This window comes from Ciconia boyciana, chromosome 5, assembly GCF_034638445.1.
Source record: "Ciconia boyciana chromosome 5, ASM3463844v1, whole genome shotgun sequence".
Lineage (NCBI taxonomy): Eukaryota > Metazoa > Chordata > Aves > Ciconiiformes > Ciconiidae > Ciconia > Ciconia boyciana.
In genome coordinates, this window is record NC_132938.1 from 14,091,152 (window position 1) to 14,107,078 (window position 15,927).

General features: G+C 39.8%; 1 protein-coding gene across 1 annotated transcript in view; it reads left to right on the plus strand.

The window, feature by feature from the left end:
• The window catches only part of JAKMIP1 (janus kinase and microtubule interacting protein 1), a 72,428-nt gene that overhangs the window by 15,092 nt on the left and 41,409 nt on the right, over positions 1-15,927 (plus strand). The window contains exon 3 of the mRNA XM_072861411.1: positions 14,962-15,456. Within this exon, the coding sequence (XP_072717512.1) occupies positions 14,962-15,456 (495 nt within the window). The remainder of the gene's footprint in view (positions 1-14,961; positions 15,457-15,927) is intronic.

A 15,927-nucleotide genomic window follows, 5' to 3' on the forward strand; every position in this document is an offset into this window, starting at 1 on the left:
GACAAAGAAGTGAAATCAGAAGAGCCACAGGTGAACCGAAATTGGTGCCAACTATTTTAAATAATGTGCAAAAGGAAGTAAATATCCCCAAACGTCCAGTCACTGAAATTTGCAGCCACAGCAATACAAATGGCACTAGCTTAGTGTGACTTGAAGGCAACAAGGGAGTTTTGTATTTGATCTTAGCACTGAAAACTGTATGTTGTAAAAAGAAGTGTCTTCAAAGTCAAACATCAGCACCGTATTCAAAGCATGTCACTTTAAATGCCTATGGAGAATGTAAATTAACTAGAAATCATCTGTGCAGGAGTCCTGATTTGATTTGCTGAGGTTTTGTGTGCCATTGCTCTGAGCTGTTCAATGATGCATCCGATTGCTAATGAAACAGATCCATCAATATTTGTCTATCTAGCACATGTTCAACAGGTATTTGAGTAATCAAGAGAACACCTAGGAGAAATTGTTCATTCATGAAGTACATATATATTTATAAAGATTAGCATTTACTTTTACATATCTCTGTAGCAGTTTAAAACATGGACAAGCCAAGAAGGTTATTTCTATTCTATTAGTTTATTAATCTCAACTAGTGCATTTGACTTTGCACAAGACAGTCCTGGAGGTGAATCCATGTGGAGATAGATTTATCTGTGTGTGTTTGGTGATACTGTAGTTGCATGAGTCTCAAGGACTTACCAGTGGAACAAGTATGCACTGAAAACATATTGATTTTATATAAGATAGCTTTGTTCTAGCTTTGTTTCTTTATATTGGTGTAAAATTTGGAACACATGAATAGTAATATTCCTGTATGTTCTAGTTTCTTTAACAGCCTTGTGTGATACTCAGCTTTGAATGGTCTTACTTTTCATATTTTGATTAAAAAAGCAAACAAAAAACCCCCTACAAATATAATCTTCAGAATTTATTTCTTACAGAAGAAAAAGAAACAGTAAAGCCTTAATTCTTGTTTGACTGATACAATAGGTTCAGTATATATCAGCCAACTCAGTTTGTGTTCCCTCGGAAATTTTTCTTCTTCGCAAAAAGTGGTATCTCTTATGGGTCAGCAGTGTTGATGAGTGGACAGAAAAGTCAGGTTTTTTTGCTATTATCTTCCTCATCCAACTTCTTCTACTCTTGTTTAATATAAAGAGAATAAATTATAAAATGAGAGAGGCACAAACTGCTTGTGCTTCTTAAAACCACACACCATGAAATTTACTAGTGGCTGATACCCTCTAAAATTGAATTTACCAGCTGATAAATTGTATTATTTTACTGTCATTTTGAGCATCTCAGTGCTTCTGTTTGGAAAGAGACTTGTAGGCTGATGGTACATGACATTTACATTAGTAAATTTTTCTTTTTAGTTATTTTGCCTTATTTCCTATTTTGTTCTGTACCACTCTTTATGTAGGAATACAGATGTGAATTTTATTATCATCTTTTAATTGCATTAAAAAGATCACATAAGTGTAAAGTTATCTTATACCTTGGACAGAAGAATGAATTAATTTTGAGTGTTTAAATTACTCAGATTCTAAAAGAATTTACAAAAAGATTACATGAACCCTAAGAAGAGTTTAGCCCTGATAAGCTTCCAAGTTTGATGCTTTACCTGTAATAGTGTCAAGTTTAACTCTGATTCAACTAAGAATAAACTGTAGCTAAATGACCACAACAGCTGTATGAACATTTTCTATACTAGCCTGCTTATTTACCTATATCCAGTCCAGTTCTTCAGTTCGGATACCTGTTCATCTTTCTACAGTTTGAGAATTTCATATTTTCTGGAATCTCGAGGTTGTTATAGGAGACACATCTGTCTATTGTGTGCATATGTGTGCAGAGAAATGAGGGAGCTCACATATGTAATGTGTTGGTAAATATGAAAGGAAATTACAGCCAGAGTGCTCTAAAATCCTACTAAATATACAGTGCAGTCCGTAGTAAATTCTGCGGCATGTTGGAGTGCATTTCTGGGAGGATGGGGGGGAAGAGGTCTTCAACATCTTTCCCACATCTTTGCTGTAAATCATTTAACTAGAATTGAACCGTGTAGTTTATTTCCCACCATCAGGGCAACAGCCTGCTCTCTGTCTGTGCAGCAGTTATATAGGATGCCTTGACTGACAAGATGAGTAAATTAAAGCCATAGAGATTTTTCCTCTTTAGACTGTAGCTTAAAAATGAGTAGCAAAACCAACAGAAATTACAGCTTGGTATCAGAAAAGTAAAAACACTGTGCCTAGAGAATTCTAAATAAATTAGATGGCTTTATTGGCCCAGAGGTAAGAGGGAATGTATTGAAGCTGCTAGAGAGACAGCTCTGTGGCCCATGGGACATGAACTGTATTAGGAAAGGTAACAAACTCTTGTGGGGCCAATTCGTTTAATTTAGTTCTCCTAAACTATTTTGTCCCTCATGTACATGCCTATATTAATGGTTTATCTGAGGAAGAACCTTCTAATTGATGAGAGACATCACAAATGGAAATTAGTCTTAACATACTTCTGCCTGCAAAATACCAATTTCTTTGAAATAAAATTATACCCAAGAGACATCCAAAACTTTGTGCATATTTTCACAGTTCATTTTGTTTCATTTGTTGTTGAGCCATTTAAAGAAATTTCTCCTGTAAAATTGTTTCCCTCCATGCTTATGCGATATCTGATCCAAAATTGATACATTTGCTGTTCTTTGAATATACATCATCGTGGATCTCGCTGGTGGTGTTTTGGGCCTCCGGTGTACAAGCAGCTGCCTTCATTTATGTTGCCAAAGGGGTGACGCAAAAGTTGTGCCCCTGCCTTAGTTCCTTTTACTGCCTTTTGGTTTGGGAACACTTGTTTGATGTGTTTGGGCAGCCTGTTGATATGTATGTATGTCCTCCTGGGATTGTAGGTTTGCTGCCATCTATGCCTTCCTGGAGAACGAAATGCATGAACGGAACATGGGCTCGCATACTGCCCTCTCCTAGTGGAAACGTTTGGTTGGAAGACATCCAAAATTTAGGTATCAGGTAACAAAAAGAGTTGACTGAATGTCGTGGTTTAGCCCCAGACATGTCGTGGTGCAACTAAGCACCACGCAGCCGCTCACTCACTCCCCCCCCGCTACCCTCGTGGTGGGATGGGGAAGAGAATCAGAAGAGTAAAAGTGAGAACACTTGTGGGTTGAGATAAGGACAGTTCAATAGGGAAAGCAAAAGCCGCGCGCGCGCGAGCAAAGCGAAGCAAGGAATTCATTCACTCCTTCCCATGGGCAGGCAGGTGTTCAGCCATCTCCAGGAAAGCAGGGCTCCATCACGCGTAATGGTTGCTTGGGAAGACAAATGCCATCACTCCGAATGTCCCCCCCTTCCTTCTTCTTCCCCAGCTTTATATACTGAGCATGACATCATATGGTATGGAATAGCCCTTTGGGCAGTTTGGATCAACTATCCTGGCTGTGTCCCCTCCCAGCTTCTTGGGCACCTGGCAGAGCATGGGGAGCTGAAAAAAGTCCTTGACCAGTGTAAATACCGCTTAGCAACAGCCAAAACATCAGCGTGTTGTCAATATTATTCTCATACTAAAACCCAAAACACAGTACTACACCAGCCACTAGGAAGGAAATCAACTCTATCCCAGCCGAAACCAGGACACTGAAGCACAAAAATTATACTTATTTTAACATGAATGGAGACAGGACTCGCTCTAACTGAACCTTAAAGTCCGGTGCAGTAAGCACAAGCAGCTGCAGTGAATGAGCATGGTCTTGGCAGTCCGAGTCAAGAAAATGTGAATCAGCTCAGTGGTTTTATAAATGCCTATGCTGAGATCCATGAATATTTAGGAACAAGTAATACAAAAGTACCTATTGCTACTGAGATGGTTAGCAAACATTAGAAGACAGTCTACCAATACTTCGGATAATATTTTGTTCCTGATAGCAAAGTGTTATAGCGTTTGCTGTTACTATTGCTCCATCTTCACCGAGTTCTGCTATTGCTTTTAAACACCCATATTCTCCTTCTGACTGTACATTTGTAGAGTTGAGATCAAAACACATCTAGGAGTTAGGATAAATGAGATGTTTCAATTCAGTTGCTACTGTATCACCTCACAATTTTATAGATTGCTTTTGTAAGTCCTCATGCTTTTCCTAGATTTCATTGGGTTTTTTGAGCTTTGATGTCAGATGTTGAATCTGCATGTAACAGTGATTCCTTGTAAACTGAAAAAAAATCTATCTTCAATATGTGAAATTAAAAAAAAAAAAAGAGATAGCATGTCATACTGTCAAAACAGCTTTATTTACTGGGGATTTAAAAAGTTGTATGGAAGAGTTATGGCCAGTATGTATGGAAGAACTCTAAATACAGCTGTTGATTTGAGAATCCAGACATACTGAATATATATATATATATATAACTGAATGTTATTCCCTTCTGCTATGTATGGAATAAGAAAGGAGCTGGTTAACTTACTGGACTATAAGGAGTGTACTGAATAGCAAGGAGGCACTATGGTATTGTAATTGGGAATGAAATATGGCAACCCTCTTGGAGCAGGGAAATCAATGAAGTATTGGTAAAACCATGCATAGTTACTCCAGCCACTACTGACTGGGATTAAAAGGAAGCACATCCCTTTGGGTAGGTTGTTTCCTGACAGCAGTTGAAGGGCATTTGAATTCAGCTGTTCTCTACTCTTGATATGTAAATGTAAATTCTCAATACTTAACAAAATCACTAGAACAAGAGCATCTGTCAAACATTGGACAGTACATAACAAAGTTATTAAGAATAAATGTGGCAGTGTTACTTCAATCAGAATTCAAAATTATTAAATGAGTGAATATGCTAGACATGATAATGTGATTTCTAACCCAGGTAAAACAGATATTGGAGAGGAGTGAGACATCAATAGACAGACATTAAGCAATGATTATGCTTAATCTGGAAGAATCAACAAGAAAGTATGATAATTAAACCTTTTAGAAGGTATCATGTTGGAAGAGGCTGACAGAAAACACAGTGAAAGACATCCAAAAAAGTCTGATGTTACCATGTGATCTACAGGAAAATTCTACTCAGAACTGTAGTAGGGCCTTTAAAATTAATGTATCTTATCAAATTATGTATCTAAACTATTTAAATCTGGAATAAAAGGACAATCACTGGAGTCTTCAGAAGTTTCTAGGGGATCCAAATATAGCGCAGGGAAAAGAGATAAGTTTCATATATTCAGGTATGAGCAGAAACACATTTTCTGTGATCCTTTGATATTGTTATGTAATCTTGAGAGTTTATGTTAAAAGGAGTGGAAATGCTTGAGGCAAGAAAGATTACAGTAGATGTGGTGCCTTGATTTTTTTTATTTATTCTTTTTAAAGAGGTTTTTTATTTATTTGTTGCTGGAAATGGGCATACAAGAAGAGGATATTTATGAAAGTGGACAGAATAAAGGGTGAACACAGGAGGCTTTTTGCTATGGAGAAGGAACAATGAGTAAGATCATAGATCAACAAAGCAAGCAGTAGAGGCGGATGGACTGGAAAAATGGTGACTGAATATACTGGTTTTGGCTAGGATAAAGTTAATTTTCTTCACAGTAGCTTGTATGAGGCTGTGTTTTGGATTTGTGCTGGAAACAGTGTTGGTAATACAGGGATGTTTTCGTTACTGCTGAGCAGTGCTTACACAGAGTCAAGGCCTTTTCTGCTCCTCACCCCACCCCACCCCACCAGCGAGGAGGCTGGGGGGCACAAGAAGCTGGGAGGGGACACGGCTGGGACAGCTGACCCCAACTGACCACAGTTGTATTCCATACCATATGGCGTCATGCTCAGCATATAAAGCTGGGGGGGAGGTTGGTGGGGAGGCTGCTGCTGGGGGACTGACTGGGCATTGGTCCATTGTTTTCCTTTCTCTTTGTGTTTTTTTTCCTCTTTTCCTTACAATTTTTAAAAATTATTATTTCTTTTTAATTATTAAACTGTTTTTATCTCAACCCACGAGTCTCTTTCTCACTTTTACCCTTCCAATTCTTCCCCCATCCCACTGGGGCGGGTGGAGTGAGTGAGCGCCTGTGTGGTGCTTAGTTGCCAGCTGGGGTTAAACCACGTAACTGAGCAGTGAGCAACGTCTGATATGCTGGAGTCATGTCTGACTGCTGCTTCTGCCAATTCTAAGCTCTTATTAGAGGAGAAGGAGATTCAGAGAAGTGATTGCCTGAAAGCACAAACAAGGTAAAACTGGATGGATTCTTGGACAACTGGAAGTGATAAAAGCTACATTCAGAAGATGCAATATGATGCTATAACTGGGAAAGACACCAGGAGATTTCCTAGGCTGTGGACTGATGTGACCATTTGTCACCACCAATAAAAAGATGAAATCAGGCCTGCAAGTTCTCCAGAAGTCTTTCACTATCTTCCTTAAGTTTGAAAGATCTGCATTTGCAAGTTCAATACTCCACAGAAAAGTTATCGTGTCCTAAAAAGTACAGATTTTTAGCATGTTTTTCCCCTGAAATAGTTTAAATTTTGTTCATCTTAGCACAGAGGTCTTGCAATCCAGTTGATGGAGAATTTATCCTTGACACACAGAATCAGTTCAAATAATTATCAACCTTTCATGTTGAGCACCTTTACCTTTTTGTTCTGACACTAGCCTGTTGCACAGTAATTTTCTCTTGCTTCTGCTATAAGATATATCACTATACCATATCACTCTGAAGTAGGAGCTTCAGGTGTCCAGCAGTTATAAGTCATCCAGTGCTCTAAGACTGACCGAGTAGTCTCTGATATGGAGACCAAAGTGTGAATTTGTGTTTGGGGGGACGGTGATTACTGCTGCTGTTTCTGCTCAGCTCCCTGCTGTAGCATTGTGTGGAGTGCCTTTCAGAGACTCAGCTTTCAGGGTTGCTTGGCACTTCTTATCCTTGGATGCCATACCAGTGTAGACATATTAAAGTTGATCCAATTAGATCTACAGATCTCCTGAATGAATCTTTTAGACCTGTCCCCCCTGCCCAGTGGATTTCAGATATGACTGGAGACTGCAAAGCTGATTCCTTTCCAATTTCAGTATCAGCCCTTTTTAGCTTATAACCAGGAAAAGATCAGGCAAACAAACCTGCTTCACTAGAGGTGACACCTACGGATTCAATGTGATTGGTGTGGATGCAAAATACCTTTTCATGAAGAGCTTTCCCATGAAAACCTTTCCCATGAAAACCTTTTCATGAAGAGCTGTTGCTAGTGGCCTAGCAACAGCTCACTAGTCTTCAGATACTCAGTTAAACACCTTGACCCTGCTGCTGGTGAAGGAAGATTGCTAGGAAGGCAACAATACTTTCCTTTTGTAGCCAGCTGCAGGGTGGAGGGTGTGTATGCAAAGGAAGTATTTCTTTGCTGCCTGGAAAAACACAAGAGAGGGAGAAAAGGAAGAATTGTGCAGGATTTACCTGCCAAATTGGAATTTCAGAAGCATATGGCAAGTTGACTTGGTATGTCTGGTTACAACCTGGTAATACCAATGTTTCCTTCTTTAATTTAAAGTAAATTGAGTTGGCTCTGAATATGGAACAGTGAAACCTTGTGTTATCCTGAAGAAGTGATGTTTCAGAGCACTTTGCTCAGGAATATTCAACATCAGGCCTAGAAAAATATATTTCTATTAAATTTTGTTAAAATTCTTCAGGTGATCATGGTTGGAGCAGGCTTAAGCTGCATTGGTTACTGTTGGATTTATGTGTACAGAGGCATACCAAAAAGAGAAAGAAAGAGACAATTTATTACTTTTACTGGCTTTGTTATTTTGTCCCTTTTCATGTCACTGGAAATTAGATCTGTATTAAAAAAAAGAGTGTTTTTTCTACACATTTTTGAAAATGAGGCATTTGGATTGCTCTATTCTGTGGCAGGGAAGAAATTTTTCAAGCTATTGCTGTAGCTGTTGCTGCAGTTCAGTGAAGCCATATTTAGTCGCAAAGTATGATAGATAACTTGCCATTTTTTAAAATTTCTTGTCCTTTTACTTATAGTTAAATGATCTCTCTAATTTAAAAAGGCAAGGTAAATTCAGATTTTTAAGAGAAACGTAAAATATACTGCTGAATATGTTCTTTCTCTTTCAAATATCAGTTTGTGCTGGACTATGTGACCCTACTTTTGAATGTAAAAAGGTTTTGGGGAATCTTTCTGGTGATGGTAGAATCCCTGTGGAGTTAAACTAGAGTGTACGAATCTGCTCAGTGTGTGTTTGCAGTGATGAAAAAATGTATTTGAACATGAGCCAGCAATGTGCTGCTGTGGCAAAGGCGGCTCACGGTATCCTGGGCTGCATTAGGAGGAGCATTGCCAGCAGGTGAGGGAGGTGATCCTTCCCCTCTGCTCAGCACTGGTGAGGCCACACCTGCAGTGCTGTGTCCAGTGCTGGGCTCCCCAGTACAAAAGAGGCATGGACAGACTGGGTCAAATCCAGTGAAGACCTATGAAAGTGGTGAATGGCTTGGAGCAGCTAATGTGCAAGGAAAGGCTGAGTGATCTGGGACTGTTTAGGCTGGAGAAGAGAAGGCCTGGGAGGACATTATCGATGTGTATAAATACCTGATAGGGGAAATAAAGATGGAGCCAGACACTCTCAGTGGTGCCCAGTGAAAGGATAGGAGGCAGCGGGCATAAACTGAAATACAAGAAAACCATTTAAATGTCAGATTTTTTTTTAATTATTATTATTTTTTTTTACTGTGAGATGATTGACCACTGTAACAGGTTGCTCAGGCAGATTGTGAAGGCCATGTCCTTGGAGATATTAAAAATCTAACTGGACATTATCTAGAGCATCTTGCTTTGGTTGACCCTGCTTTGAGCAGGGCTGGGCTAGATGACCTCTGGAGATTCTTTTCCAGCCTCAGCTATTCTATGACTCTGTATTCCCTAACTCCAAGCACAAGTTGTCTAAGTACAGTTCAATTAATTTTTGAAAAGCTAGTGTAGATGCAGTAATATTTTTAAATGGAAGACCAGTAAACATGTACCTTTTTTTTTCCTTTCCCTTGAGGCTTGCAAATATTTAAAAGTACATTTCTTTAGTGTAATTTAAATAGTAATTTCCAAAGTCATTATGGAAAGATACAAGATTTTGTTCCCAGCATGTGGTTTCCATTGTGCTGTATAACCAGTGGTGTAACTGAGCATTCGAATTTGGAATTGCATTGCATGAAGCATTGTGGAAGTGTTAAATGTTGTCCAATTAATTCCTTCTTGGAATCCACGAGGAATGGGCCAGGGAGATTGAAGAGAGGTAGGCAGAAAACTTTGTTAGGAAAGGAAACTCGTTGCTTAACACAAACAAACAAACAAACCCCAAACCAACCAAACAAAAAATTTCAAAAGTTTGTTCTTAGTTGTTGGAGAAGCTAAAATCTAGGCTGAACTCTGCAAATCTTGACAAGTGCCTTGTGTCTTGGGTTGCTATTACAAATATGTTCACCTCCCCCCAATATTTGGCTAGTATGTTGCTAAACATGGGTCCAGTGTTAGGGCTGCCTTTTTCATAGTGACCGGTGGTGTTCCTCAGGGGTTGGTATTGGGACTGGCGCTGTTTAACATCTTTCTTGGCAACATGAACAGTGGGATTGAGTCCACCCGCAGCAAGTTTGCTGACGACACCAAGCTGTGGGTGCGGTCAACATGCTGGAGGAAAAGAATGCCATCCAGAGGGACCTTGACAGGCTTGAGAGGTGGGCCCACGTGAACCTCATGAAGTCCAACAAGGCCAAGTGCAAGGTCCTGCACATGGGTTGGGGCAATCCCAAGCACAAATACAGTCTGGGCGGAGAATGGGTTGAGAGCAGCCCTGAGGAGAAGGACTTGGGGGTGCTGGTTGATAAGAAGCTCAACATGACCCAGCAATGTGCACTCACAGCCCAGAAAGACAACCGTGTCCTGGGCTGCATCAAAAGAAGCGTGACCAGCAGTTCGAGGGAGGCAATTCTCCCCTTCTACTCTGCTCTTGTGAGACCCCAGCTGCAGTACTGCCTTCAGCTCTGGGGTCCCCAACATAAGAAGAACACGGACCTGTTGGAGTGAGTCCAGAGGAGGGCCATGAAGATGATCAGAGGGCTGGAGTACCTCTCCTGTGAAGACAGGCTGAGAGAGTTGGGGTTGTTCAGCGTGGAGCAGAGAAGGCTCCGGGGAGACCTTCTAGCAGCCTTCCAGTACCTGAAGGGGGCCTACAAGAAAGCTGGAGAGGGACTTTTTAGCAGGACATGTAGTGATAGGAAAGAGGGTAGATTTCGACTGAAAGAGGGTAGATTTAAACTGAAAGAGGGTAGATTTAGATTAGCTATAAGGAAGAAATTCTTCCCTATGAGGGTGGTGAGGCACTGGAACAGGTTGCCCAGAGAAGTTGTGGATGCCCCATCCCTGGAAGTGTTCAAGGCCAGGTTGGATGGGGCTTTGAGCAACCTGGTCTAGTGGAAGGTGTCCCTGCCCATGGCAAGGGGGTTGGAACTAGATGATCTTTAAGGTTCCTTCCAACCCAAACCATTCTAGGATTCTATGATCTTTGCTTATGTCCACAGAAGTCTTGCCTAAGTGAATAGTTTTTAATGGCATGATCCAATGCACGCTGAAATTTTAATAGAAAGGATGCTGTTGACTAGACACTAGATTACACTATAAGTGTGTTTAAATAGGAGTAGAGTTTACATATTTTTTAGAAAAAAGTAAAGCATACAGACTTCTTTTGTTGTTGTTGAAGGAAGTTGCTATTGCATTTGATTTTTAAAATAAACAGTAGCATCTTTGCTTGTTGGCCTCACCCCTAGTAACCTACCTTCTTCACAGTTGGCAATAAATTGCCTACCATAACCTGAGTTCCTGGCAAAAGGCTGTGTGGAGAGTATTCCTCCCACCCGCCAAGTGACTGACTATTGTGCCACAAATAAAAAAGTCTGCATTTAAATCCAAGAGAAAAAAAATGAGGTAGTCCTTTTAGTAAGTTCTTATCCTAACATTTTTATTGGGGCAGTGGTTCAGTAGCACTCAGAAACATATGTGGGTTAATAGGTTATTGCCTTTTAGGAAATGCATAATTTTAAAATTGTGTCATTTACTCCAGTTCATAAAACTGAACTATTATATTTCTGTCTCAAGTGCGCAAAGTACCTTGTCAAAGAAAACAACACCAGATGCAAATATTCTATGATAATATAATCGTATTGTTTTAAAGAAAGTCCTTCTTTCAGGCACTGTTCAGATATAAGAAAGGGAAGAAGCAATGACGTTTGGCATTATTTTTCCAAGAAGCTAGCTTCTACTTTGGCAACAATGTTTTATCAATGTGCACTGATTATTAAAGATTTAATTTAGAAAGGCAGAAAATACTTGTTTTATTGGTGCCCTGGTATCCTGCCTGACTTTGTTTCCCTGTTGGCTTCATTTCTTGGTTATGCCTCGTGTTCTGCCTATGAACAGAACAGCTTTCTTCATTTAAAAAAAAAAAAAAAAAGAGTGCGGGAAATTAAAAAAAGACAAATTGCTTTAAAGTTTAAGTTAATTTTGAAACTGAGACTTAGGCATATGGGAAAATGCCACACTACTATTTTCAGTCAGTCAGTTGCTCTGGAAGCCAGACGTGTACAGATCTGCATAGTGTGCAGGATAGAGGGACGGAGGGAGTGCAGGAAGGATAGCTTACGGCTTTCAGGGAAGCCCTAACAGACAGATCTAACTTTCCGTCTTGTCTGACAAGAAGCAATAAAAGACTTTTTAAAGATCTTGAGAATTAGGATGCATCTTTTTTACTGGGTCATGAGGAGTGATAGGCTTTTAAGATGCAGTGTAAAAATCCAGGGGTTTTAGAAGGATTCTTATTCTTCTTGTTTACATTGCTCTTGCTGAAATTCTGTGGGTAAAATGACTAGATGATATATGATAATATTGAGTTACTCTGAGTGGTTGTCACAGACAGCAGCAATGCATATAGATGTTACCTTCCCTCGATTCAGTGAAAGACAAAAACAATTGAGCAAGTATGCCATTTTGTGTCACTCAGTACTCCTCCAAAATTTCAGAATCTGTTTCTTGTATATTAAAAATGCTTTTAGGAAGTCACATTCATTAATGTGTTGTATTGAAAATTGCCTTTCAATTGCATGCTTTATGTACAATATGGCAAATTTTAAATTACTGTAGTTCTGGAGGTATATTAACCTTGCCTATATATGCCATTATATAGGCATATATAATGTTTGTTTTCCTGTGTTGTCATTACTGGGTTTAATTTCTCAGTTTCCTTTCAATTTTCTTTGCTCACCAGCAAGGAAATAAGTGATAGATTTAAGTGAATAACAAGTGTTGGTTCATTTGCAACTTTATCTATACACTCATCCACTTGTGATCATAAATAGGTGAGAAAGTGGTTTAGCTTTGTCATAGAATTATAGAATGGTTTGGGTTGGAAGGGACTTTTGAAAATCATCTAGTCCAACCCCCATGCTATGGGCAGGGACAGGAGAGTCTTAGACTCCCCTATGGAATTGGGTACCCTAATCCAAACACTGAAAATCAGTGCTATCCACTATAGGCTTGGAACTAAATGTCCTCCCACCAGAAAAAAATAACACATGGATATCTCCTGGAGATAATTTCCAATAGCCAGACTTACCAGTCTGGGAGGAAAAAAAAAATTTAAAAATCTATCTTTATTCATACAGATATGTTACCTGAATAATCCTGGAGTAAAGTAACAGTATCTGTACAATAAAATCTGCTTTCAGTGGTGTCTGATTCAGAGCTGTTACCTTTTCCACAGCTGTAATTATAGTGCTATCTCAGCTGGTGTTTAGTCCACAGTGTATCTAGAAGATTACTTCCATGAAAATGTAGATACCTTCCCTCCCTCTCCTGATTCAGCCTGTTTCCTTTTTATTTTTATTTTATTTTGTTTAAATCTAGGGTAAGTTTGGGTTGCTTAAACAGGATCATAACATCTTCTGCACAGGGAAAGCCTGCTGTCCATGCTGTCAGAAGACTTCAGGTGAAGTTCAGACTCTGGAAATCCTACTGGCAGTGCTGTGGGTTTGATGAGTAACATCTCGGTTTCATTTTATGGTCACTCCTAAATGAATCTTGGATTCTTTGGATGAGTTATATCTGAGGCTTTTGAGCTAAGATGTCCCGTTTTTCCTAAAGCATACACACAAAAGTGCCTGTTTGGATCCAACTGCTTTCAATAAACAAAATAGTGAAGGTTTCCGGGCCTTTCCTGAACTAGTATTATTGCTTTAATTAACCTTTTACTTTTGTTTTGACTCTAGAATCCAGAACCATGCAAAAAATAATTTGTTTTAATTATAACTTCATAGTAAATGGTAGTCTGAATATTAATAGAGATCTCCCATCCTTTCTGCACTAATCTGAGGCAAGTTGCGATTCTGGCTTAGTTTAGCATAAGTTGAATGCATTGTATGACTACAGATCCCAGCTTTGTATAGCATAGATGCAAGCAGTCTCGGAATACTGTGATAGTGACTAACATCCTGCTGCTCGGTAGCCTCCTTTTGCCACAAAGCACTGTTTGGTATGTATGATTGTATTGCCACTTAAGGTTAAAACACAAGTCTTTGAAATCTCTGCCTCTGACTTTGCTTTAGATGAGAAGTACATGTATAGAGCCCACATTTGGCAGCCACTGTGATAGGGATAGTAGAAAGATGTTACTGACACTACGCATGATGAAATACATTATAGCCTTTCTGGTATACTATAATGGAGAAGCAAGCCTTTCTCCTTATTTTTTTTCTTTTTTTTTTTTTTTTAAATTTCTTCTAAATTAATATCTAATCCCACTTGAAAAAAGCATTGCTTTCCATGCAGCCTGCTGAACATCATTTTATAATGAGGTTTCATCACAGTGGGTATTACTATAACAGGCTGTAAGACCTTTCCCCCACTCCCCCCACAACCCTTAGAGTCACTGGCCTATATTTTCTGAAGTGTCTGGGGACTGTGAATAGCCTCAGTTTTGGGGTGTCCTGTCTGAGGCCCCTTGAGTAGACTTGATTTTTCAGCAGGCCAATTCTTTTGGCTTATCTAGTAAGGACTTTCCCATTAAAGTTGCTAAGAAATTAAGAAACCAAAAATCAATGTCTTTTTTTCTCTCCCCCCTGCTCCTTTAATTTAGTTTTTATTCTTCATGTTCCTACTGAGAAGAATGCCCCTTTGTTGACAGGATCTCTTCTCTCTGTTCCTTCAAGGCAAGATCCTTTCTCATCTGATTAGCAGGAAGTATCTTAGGTCAAGTAGTGGATTCAGGTGTAGGAATTTGGGACTCAAATCCTAAAGACAGTATGTGTGTAAATTAGGTAAATCAATCTATGCCTGTCTGAGCATCCCATCTGTAAAACAGTGGTAATGCAGCTTCGCTACAGAAGGACGTTGTGGGGATGAATTAATTGAATGTACGTGAAGATCTAAGTCACTGTAAGCATCTGGTCCTTCAAATGCTGGTCCTTCAAATGCTAGGTTCTTCAAATGCTAGAAAGTTTCCTAGCATTTCCTTCCCAGCATAAACAGAAACTCTTTTCTCTCTGTTTGATTTGTTTTCCATCTGCTTGTAGGGCACAGTAGAGGGCTTATGGATGAGAGTAGTCTGGGGTGGTTGGTGGAGGAGATAAGGAGAGAACGAGGTTGGATGCTGCTCGGTTATATTTTACTACCTAAAACGGTGAGAACTTGTCGCCAGTAGCACATCTCCATAGCAGATTCCTGCACACACACGTGGCCTTTTTCTGGCCCTGGTTCTCCCGGTATGTGCTGGAAAGAGAAGCATCAGGAATGCAGTCTTTGCTTTTGAATATTCAGGATGAGTTTTTAATAATATTTTAGAAAAAGCTTCCTTGAAGACTTCTAAAAATGTGGTGGCATTTGTTAATCAGTATTTTATATTGATGTTCCAGGTGGGTAAATTGAGAGAGAAAATCCAAGAAGTTAAGCAAGAAAGGGAGCAGGAGCAGCACAAGCACACTGCCTATGTTTCTGAACTGAAAGCCAAGCTCCATGAGGAGAAAATGAAGGAACTTCAGAGTGTCAGAGAGCTACTGATCCGGCAGCACGAGCAGGAAGTAGCAAGAATGGTGAAAATCAAAGATGGTGAAATTCAGCGCTTGCAGTCAACAGTCAATGTCCTGCGGGACGGGGCAGCTGACAAAGTGAAGACGGCGCTGCTGAGTGAAGCAAAGGAGGAGGCTCGCAAGGTGTTCGACGGTGAACGGATGAAGTTGCAACAGGAGATATTGGAGCTGAAATCTGGCAAAAAGCAGCTTGAAGAAGCTTTGAACAACATTATGCAGGCGGATAAAATGAAGGCTGCTGACCTGCGCACGGCTTATCAGTCCCATCAGGATGAGATTAATAGAATAAAGCGGGAATGTGAGAGAGAGATCCGCAGGCTGGTAAGTTCATTAAGTAATGTGTGTTTATTTCAGTTTAGAGCAGGTATTAGTATATTGCTGTATGTGCCCATAAATACCAAACCACTCTTTTACAGTGACATCTTTCATCAGTGTTGGTTGCTACAGTAGGCCACTATTTCTGCTACTTTCTCCTCCTTACAGCAAAGATGAACCTTGGCTCCATGGCTAGCCCAACCCAATCCAAAGCTTTATGTCCCACCAAATGGAATATGAGTGAACCAAGACTTTCCAGGATGAATTTCCTCAACAGATCAAAGAAATAGACCTTCCCTTTCCCACTTGCTCGACTATATTTCCTTACAATGTCCCGTTGACCAAAACAGTCAGGCATTGCTCATTTGGCAATACAAGAACACCTTTGTGAGACGGCAAAATTAACTTTTCAGAGAGCTTTTATATTTATATTGGAGGAACCAGTTGTGCTGAAACAAGACAATGTCTTTGCTTCTT